We start from the raw sequence: 8,910 nt of genomic DNA, 5'->3' as shown, positions 1-8,910 counted from the left end.
TTCCTTAACAAAAATTTCTGAAACTACAAAATATATCGAACAGGGTCCCAACGAAAAAATAAAAGTTAACATTTAACTTTCATCAGAACCAGATCCCCCTTGTACCCTAAAACAATTTTTCTGTAGAGGAAATTATCAAATCTCACGTGTTACTTCCATTCCTGAATAAAGCTTTTTAAAAATCTCGTTGGTAAATCCCTGGCTGCCTTTTCAGGCAGAAGCTGGCATGCTCCCTAGAGGACTCCCAGGTTTTGCTGCTGCAACAATTCTGTTCAGCTTGCCAACTTCTGCCTGCCAGCCAGGGACCTTCTTAGTAGTCATGTGTCGCCGGGCATGCTTCGTCAAGTGGTCACTGCGCATGAAACGCCGATCGCACACTGGACATACAAACTTCTTCTCCCCTGTGTGAGTTCTTCGGTGACGTGAAAGTTCATCTGAACGAGCAAACTTTTTATCACAGCCATCCCAACTGCAATTGAAAGGCTTCTCCCCTAAGAGGTGAAAAACACGGAATAAAGAAAAAAATGCTCAACACTTTGTTGGATAGGTTAATTCAAGTAGTCTTTAAAATGTGTTCCAAAAAAAAACTATGAGGAAGAAAAGTAATAGCCTTTTATTCTGATACCAGGTGATTCAAAAGTCAAGCAGTTCCCCAAATTGCATTTTTTCTTTTTTTTGCGCATCACACATAAGATTAGTATGTCAAGGCCCAAAGTTGACAAAATCATCTTTCAAAAGAGATTTTTAAAGAAATATAAATGCTATATAGCCTCGGTTAAGGGTAAGATTCTTGATAGAAAAACTTTATTCTATCAAGATGAGCTGCAAATTCAAAATAAGATCCCTCCCAGGACCTACAAGACCCCTCAGAATCATTCAATTCCACATTTCTATTTCTTATACAAGGAGCCCTTGAGGGTATTGTAGGATAAATAATGGACAGCTAACCACAGGTCAGCAGTTCAAACCCACTACCGGCTTTACTGGAGAAAGGTGAGGCTATTTGCTCCTGTGAAGTCTTAGAAGCCCTGTATAGGTTGCCGTGAGTTGGAATTGACTCAGTGGCAGTGTGTTTACTTCTTATATACTGACAAGGAGGTTAGCTACAAACTAAAAGGGTTAGAGTTCAAATAGTCACCTTCTTGCTATAAGCTTTATGGCTAGGACAGACTAGGAATGTAATTGTTGTCATTCTTTCAAATTTCAGAGCACCCAATAGGTGCCAGGTCCTATGCCTTCTTGGAGTTAAGAGGTAAGGAAATTTATGTTCTCAGGAGCTCAAGGACGCCTTCCTCTTGGGCCTTTCCAATAGCAGGAGCACCCCCTTTTCCACATCCTGAGACCTACTGCATTCAGTTGATTCTGACTCTTAACAAACCTATGGGACAGAGTAAGAACTACTCCATAGTTTCCAAAGTTGTAATCTTTACTGGAGAAGATAACTTTATCTTTGTCCCTGGGAGTAGCTAGTAGGTTTGAACTGCTAACCACACAGTGAGCAGTCCGATATTTAACCCACTGTACCACCAAGGTTCCTTTTATTGCATCCTCAAGCTCTTATCTTTACCAGGCTTAACAACCACATACAGCTGGTGAGGTTTTTATACATTGATTTATTTCAACATTATTATGTAAACTACCTCTTCATGGACTTTGTCTAGTTTATTCACCAGCACACTTTGCTTACCAAGTGGCCAAGTAAGTTTTCAAGAGACCCAAACTAAATACTTGATATTTTTCAGAGTTGAATAGGTTAATTGGGCCTCACAATAGTCTTACCTTACCATTTCAAGAAGCAAAGGCTGAAACTTTCTGGATCTCACAGACTCTATATTGCAGACACGTGTCCTACCTGTTTTCAGGAAACCACCACCTACTGCTGGCAGCACACCAGATGCCCAGGTAGCGCACAAAGACTGGCAGTCCTTTTGTTATGGCACTTACCTGTGTTAAGGGCAATACTTTTTCCAACACACTCCAATTGTAGCCTTCTCTCACTTTACCTTATTCAATTTCTACACTTTACAGGTTAATAGAAACAAATGAAAACCCATCTTATCTGACTGAGGTAAACATATCAACACTACAAAAAGTGCTATTTTTTAAAACACAAGCATTAAGTGTTTACAAAATAACACAAGAAGTTGATTCTACAGAACCTTTAGTTAATTAAATGAAGTACTTTGAGAAACATGAAGAACATGTTTTGAGCATCTTATTTTATACCATTCTGCCAGTACTTCCACCAAAAGAGGACTACTGGGCCCACAGTAAAACCCCATTCAATTGCTATTCCAAATTCGAATCTATGTTTTATATGTGATTTGAAGTTAACCTGGATAGTAACAGTGTAAAGCAGAGCTTACCAAGCAGATGAGCCATAAGAAAAGCGAGTAAGAAGCCCTCTAAGTCACCCATTCACTTAACATAATGACAATGCCACGCTGTAGGTGTAATGACAAATCATCATTTACTAGTGCCTGGCACCATGAATTTATAATACAAGTGAGACAAATATGTAAGAAACTCTAGTACGAAGGAGAATATGGTGAGAAATACAATGAGCCATGTGGGTCAAAGAAGGAAAGAGAGGTCAAGAAATATATCTAATCTCCCATGTAAACTATCACATAATTCACAATAAAAACTTTAAAAAAACAATACACAAATAAATACTAAAGGGAATATAATTGAAACCACCACCACCCCTGCCCCCAAAAAAGATATACATCTAAGAATTGATTTTGGGAAGAAACTTAAATGATTTTCATTAAAGCAGTAATGAGCAGAGAGGTGTGGGGACAGTGGGCATGTTGGGGAACTAAACAAAGAAGGTGAAGGGAGGCCTTTCTGTGGAAAGCAGAGAGTATTCTCGGGCCTTATCCCAACATAAACATAAACAGCCCATCTTGTAGTGTAGAGGACTAGTAAGAGCCCTTGCTTATAATGTTTGAATATCAGATTGTACCTTGTGCTCTAAGCAGCTGTCATGATTGGAACATTAATGCATTATCAGAAAGCACGTTATCTCAAATACAGTTTGGAATAAAGTACAATAGTAACTTCCTTCCATTCAGTGTTTCCTGCATTCACTGTCATCTCACAGGCTATTAACAGACATTCTAATGGAAAACTGGTTCCACAATCAAGAGAATTTAAATACGCTTTTTCACTACAGAAACTTCCACCGTTTGTGTGTTTATATGTAGCCCACTCACTTCATTGAATCGGTTCCCGACTCATAACGACCCAAGATAGGGTTTCTGAGGCTGTAAATCTTTGCGGGAGCAAAAAGCCTCATCTTTCTCCCATGGAGTGCTGTGGGTTTGAACTGCTGATCTTGCAGCCAGCAATCCGGTGCTTATCCTACAGTGCCACCTTGGCTTCTTGCTTATTGTTACTGCTAAGTACCATCAAGTCAGTTCTGACTCACAGCAACACTATCTATACAGGGTTTCCAAGAAGCAGCTGGTGGGTGTGAATGAACCACAGCACCACACAAGACCTCACCTCTAAAAGGCAAGTGAAATAAGACAAGTTAACCATAAAACAAAGCAAAACAAAACACAAAAACATTGAGGTTGACTTGATTCTGACTTAGTGACTATAGGAGAGAGTAGAACTATCCCATAGTTTCCAAGGCTGTGATCTTATGGAAGCAGAATGTTACATCTTTCTCCCTCGGAGCAGCTGGTAGGTTTGGAATGCTGTCACTTTGGTTCACAGAAGAGCGCTTTACCCGTGGTGCCACCAGGGTTCCTACCTATTTAATAACCATGTTGTTTTTAAGTGCCGTTGAATCAGTTCCAATTCAGTAGTGACTCTGTATAGGGTTTCCAAAGAACAGCTGGCAGGTTTGAACCACCAACCTTGTAGTTCAAAGCAACCTTACAGTCCAGTGCTTAGTCTACATCGCTAGACCAGAATTCCTATTTAACCATGCTGCTGGTGTTAAGTGCTGTCAAGTCAGTTCCAACTCACAGTGACCCTGTATAGGAGTTCCGAGCAGTGGCTGGTGAGCTTGAACCACCAACCTTGCAGTTCAAATCAACCTTGCAGTCCAGCACATTAACCCGCAGCGCCACACCAGGACTCCTATTGAACCATGTTGTTATTGCTGTTAAGTGTCTTTGAGTCAGTTCTGACCCATAGAGACCCCATATAGAGTTTCCTAGGAGCAGCTGGTAAACTTCAACTGCCAACTTCCAGTTCAAACCTACTTTGCAGTCCAGCACATTACCCCACAGCACCACACCAGGACTCCTATTTAACCATTGTTGTTGTTAAGTGCCATTGAGTCGATTCCGACCCACAGCAACCCTGTATAGGGTTTCGAGGAGCAGCCGCCGACCTTGCAGTTCAAACGGGTTTGCAGTCTGGCACATTAACCCACAGTGCCACACCAGGGCTCCTATTTAACCATAGAAGCCCTAAAAACAAAGCAAAACAAGAACACTAACTAACTCACAAAACAAACCTGAGATATTCTTCCTAATCTAACAAAGCACAATTTCTACCAAGGAACTCTGAGATCTCTGTGAAGATATCAATATGGTAGTCACCAGTCACATGTAGCTCTTTAAATGTCAATGAAAATGACTTAAAATGAAAATGACATTCCTTTCCCCCTAGATGCTTATCAAGGGACCATAATCACAAAACTAAACCACAATTTACCTACTGGGATAGCCTGCCGGCTCTGTCTACAAAATTCAGTGATGATTGTGCTAACAATAACCCCATGTCCCTATAAGATTACACAAACTTTTAAGAATCACAGGAAAAAACTAAACATCATTTTTGTTATTTTCTAAATCCAAAATTAGAACTTATGGGATCCAAAAATATTAAGAAATGGAATCCCAAAGACAGCAGACTCCCCACCCCATTTCTTCACCCCTGCCCCGCGCCAACTGTCTTCTCTTGTTCTTGAGGAAAAATATTTGAGGAACAGTCACTTTTCTCCAGTGGTTCCTATACTCCCTCTGCCCCACTCCAACGAGCTCAACCCAGATGTGTTTCCTAACACCCAGCAGTACCCCACTTCCTTCAGTACTTTTTACCTGTGTGAGTGCGAAGATGAGCCTTGAGGTGGGAACTTTTGAAGTAGGTTTTCCGGCAGCCTGGGAAGTTGCAAACATAATTCCTCCTTCGGGAAAAGTCTACCTGAGGGGCATAGTTTTGGCTGGATGCAATGAACACTGGAGCAGGGGCAAGGGGAAGTAACTTGGTATTCCCAACAGACATTACACTAGAGGAGGTGGTGGCAGGTGGGGAGAGGGCACCCTGGGGGAGGACCAGCATCACAGTTCCCTGAGGCACGGATGGTCCCATGAACACAGGCTGGGCAACTGGAACAGTCTGGGGTAAGATGGGTTTGATACCTGTAGACACTTGGGGAGACTTCAAAAAAGCTGGTAGCATACTACTTTGTCTAGTCATGGGGATCATTTGGCAAAGGACAGGGGGATTGGGGATGGGGACAGAAATCAGAGGGGTGGCATTCCTTGGCAAGTCATTTTCATAATTCTTTGGTGAGCAGTTTTGAACTGTAACAGGCCACCCTGCCAGCTGGCCTTTATCAGTGGGGATCAAGCCACCAGTGTTGTGCAAACAAGGCTGACAGGATACCAAGTTAGTGTTGAGTAAACTGTTGCTGAAGTGTGTGTCCTGCAAAGCCTCACAATGCCTCAAACACTGTGCTTCTCCTTTGCTGGCTGCAAGTCCCTGTTCTTGTGTCTGGGCAGCAGAAATGTGGGCAGGAGCAGGACTCTCCCCAGTGTGGCGGATCACACTCATTACCACAGCTCTGCAGGGGCTAGGGGTTGGTTCCAGCGTCTCTAGCTTGGAACCAGGCAGTCCACTCTGCGTGTTCCTGCTCAGCACTTCAACTGCTGCAGCAGAGGCAGGAGCGATGGCTGTGACCACGCATGCTTTGGAATCAGTGACTTGGGAAGGAATAGATGTCCCTGTTGATGGTTCCATGAGATCGGGGCTTTGTGGAGGAGTCATACACTGAAAGAAAAAAAAAAAAAGTATTGTGTAAAAAAAGTTGTTCAGGTTAAATTTTTTAGAACTTGCTTTTTTCTCATTGCCCCCAATGCCTTTAAAAAGAAGTATCTAGAAATGGCTGGTCTAAGCCTGCTCACAACAGTACCAGTGGAGTTCCTGGCTACACAAGGTACTTTACTTTCTAGACTTCGCCTCACTATGCTGACCCATCTCCCCCTCACCCAGGCCACTGAAAACAACACATCCATTCCTTAGCTTCAGTGTAAGTAGTGCTAGTGCCCCTCCTCTACTGGACCTGGTCAGCTACTGAAATGAGCAATTAAAGCACTGGGACTTCAAATGAGAAAACAAATGAGAGCTTTTCAGATCCCCTCCCTCCCCCAATCCCCAATGCAAACAACTCCCAGTGGTAATCATTTCATAAACACTTATCTAGTATCTGCTAGCATCAGTCATCCCTGAAAAAAAAAATAACGACTCAGTGATTCTTTCAATCACCCTGGACCAACAATTTCATTGCACTGCCCTCCCAACAGTTTCTACTTATTGTCCGCCACCTTATTAGGACTGCGGTGAGATTCCTGCAGTCAGGCCACTACTTTTACAACCCACAGTTCCCTTCTTGCCTCTTTCCACTGCAGTCTGCCAGCTCAATTAGATGATCATTTTTAATCGTTAGTTCAACTTCTTCCAGCTGAGAAGCAATTCTCTAAGCAATTTCATAGCTATAAAAAGTTAGAAACACACACAACAGAGTGCTTTTCTGTAGCCAACTCCCAACTAAGAATTCTGCAGCCACAGGAAGGTAGAAGGTCCAGTATTTCAATGCACCCAAGACTGTCTGATGCTTTCTCTAGCTGCCACCCAGAAATCCTGGTCCTCCAGCAGGAAAGCTAAGCACCCATCCCAAGATTCTCACATCAATCTGTAGGCTGCATCCTGTGTATGTTTAAACCTGTGGCTAGCAAGTTATGATTCATCAAGGGAAAAAGATCACATTTTTCAGAGATAAAAGAAATCACATTTTCAAAAAATGAAAGAGATTTGTCTGTTAGGAGCCTTACAAGGGCATGGGATGCAGATTTCTTGCCAGCATCCAGTAAGCCTAACCAAAAGTTCTTCAATACATTTACTTGAAACACATTAACAACAACAAAGAAAACATCAACAACTTTCCTCACATCTTCTCTTACCAGAGTTGATAAAGAATGAAAGTCCTTTGGTAGCCCAGGTGCAGCGGTGTCCACCTGCACAGCAGTAGTGACATCCCCAGAGTCAGAGACAGGTGTGAGGGGTCTTATCTTTAACAGGTCCCCTTTCTGGGATCTTTGACCCCAGGAACTCATGCAAACAAGAACCTCAACAGCTTCAATATCCGTCTGCTCCAAGACGCTGCACGTAGACCGCTCGCTGTCATGCCTCTTCCTTTCCAGGATGGATTCACATATGTCCATGATGTCAACCTAAAGGCACCACAAGAGAACAGGGCTCTCAGTTTAGGTGAGAAACAGTGAAGTGTCATTCCCGATGGCATGCCATGTCAATAGGCACACCAGGAAGACAGATGGCACTGCCCATGCAGTGCGTACGAGACTCCATACATAACAAGCTGTTTTTTTCCAATAGTAAAAGGTGCTAACAGAACATGCATTGACCATTTTGCTTTTAAATTAATATTCTGAAGAGGAAAAATAACTGAACTTGTCTAGCAGGGAGTGTCCTCAAGATTATTTTTCTTTGGTAGATTAATAAAACTAATTCCAGATATGTAAGCCAAAGTCACTCCTCGGAAACCGAAAACAGGGCCACCATGGGTTGGAATTGACTTGACGGCACTTAACAATGAGCCAAAGGAGCCAGTGTGAAAAGTGTCCCACGGGGAGGATGACTCAATACTGAAGAGAGGTACTTTTGACCTCTGGCACTTCTGGACAGGTGAGATCAGAGCATGGCTCTTCTGCATTGGCATAACTGCCAGAATGAGATCCCTACAGTTACTTTTGGAGATTGCAGGGAATTTATCCTATCCCTGCTATGGCAGGGCATCAACACAAGCAGAATTTTTCAGGGCACTGAGCCTGAAAATCAAATCCATGATTAATAAGCTTTGTCTCTTACCAAAAACCAAACCAAACCCTCTGCCCTCAAATAAATTCTTACTCATAGTGACCCTATAGGACAGAATAGAAATGTTCCTTAGAATTTCCAAGGCTATAAATCTTTGCCACCAGGATTCCTTAAATCACTTGCTAGTGTCATAAGGAGCTCTGGTAGCATACTGATTAAAGTCAGACTGCAAATGTCAAGGTCAGCAGTTCGAAACTACCAGCTGTTCTGTGGGAGAGAGATGAGGTTTTCTGCTCCTGTAAAGATTTACAGCCTCAGAAGCCCTACGTAGGCTTGCTATGAGTCTGTGGCAAAGAGGAAGAACTTTACAAAAATCTGTCACAACCTAGGAGAAGGTATTTTCTCAGTACATCATAGCACCTCTTTACAGGTAAGATAGGGTAGTAGGGAAGTGGCTAGAATTATGCTGTAAGATATACACTGACTGGACTGCTAACCACAAGGTCAGCAGTTCGAACCCACCAGTCACTCAACAGAAGAAAAATGAGGCTTCTCTCCTAGGGTGGCTGTTAATCAGAATAGATCTACATCAGCAGGTTTGGTTTCTGGTTTTCTTCCAAAAGTAACTGTAAATTTATCAAGACCCAACTTTGCACTAAATGTTGTTGTCAGGTGCCATCGAGTCGGAACCAACTCATAGAGACCCCATGCACAGCAGAACAAAACAATGTCCTATCCTGGGCCAACCTCACTACCACTGCCACACTTGATGCCATCAATAATGCCACCTGGCCATAAATATCTCTTATTAAAACTTTGTACTGCCCAAGA

The 8,910-nt window shown here is 42.6% G+C and overlaps 1 protein-coding gene across 1 annotated transcript; it reads right to left on the bottom strand.

The window, feature by feature from the left end:
* Nucleotides 1–210: 210 nt before the first annotated feature.
* KLF11 (Kruppel-like factor 11) lies at nucleotides 211–7,469 on the bottom strand. The gene is made up of 3 exons (XM_006863990.1): nucleotides 7,206–7,469; nucleotides 5,064–6,015; nucleotides 211–491 (listed from the first exon to the last, which is right to left on the bottom strand). Exons 1-3 carry the CDS (start codon nucleotides 7,464–7,466, stop codon nucleotides 211–213), a joined length of 1,494 nt encoding a protein of 497 aa, XP_006864052.1. The 5' UTR covers nucleotides 7,467–7,469.
* Between the last annotated feature and the right edge of the window lie 1,441 nt (nucleotides 7,470–8,910).

The sequence above is a fragment of the Chrysochloris asiatica genome, unplaced genomic scaffold (assembly GCF_000296735.1).
Source record: "Chrysochloris asiatica unplaced genomic scaffold, ChrAsi1.0 scaffold00058, whole genome shotgun sequence".
Taxonomy (NCBI): domain Eukaryota; kingdom Metazoa; phylum Chordata; class Mammalia; order Afrosoricida; family Chrysochloridae; genus Chrysochloris; species Chrysochloris asiatica.
The sequence above is the reverse complement of the archived record's forward strand: the minus strand, read 5'-3'. Positions and strand labels throughout refer to the sequence as shown.

Coding starts and splice junctions, on each gene's coding strand:
- KLF11 (XM_006863990.1), bottom strand. CDS start 7,466: ATGGACATATGTGAATCCATCCTGGAAAGGAAGAGGCATGACAGCGAG. Junction 6,016..7,205: donor TTCATTCTTTATCAACTCTG/GTAAGAGAAGAT, acceptor TTTTTCTTTCAG/TGTATGACTCCTCCACAAAG. Junction 492..5,063: donor TCATCTTCGCACTCACACAG/GTAAAAAGTACT, acceptor TTCACCTCTTAG/GGGAGAAGCCTTTCAATTGC.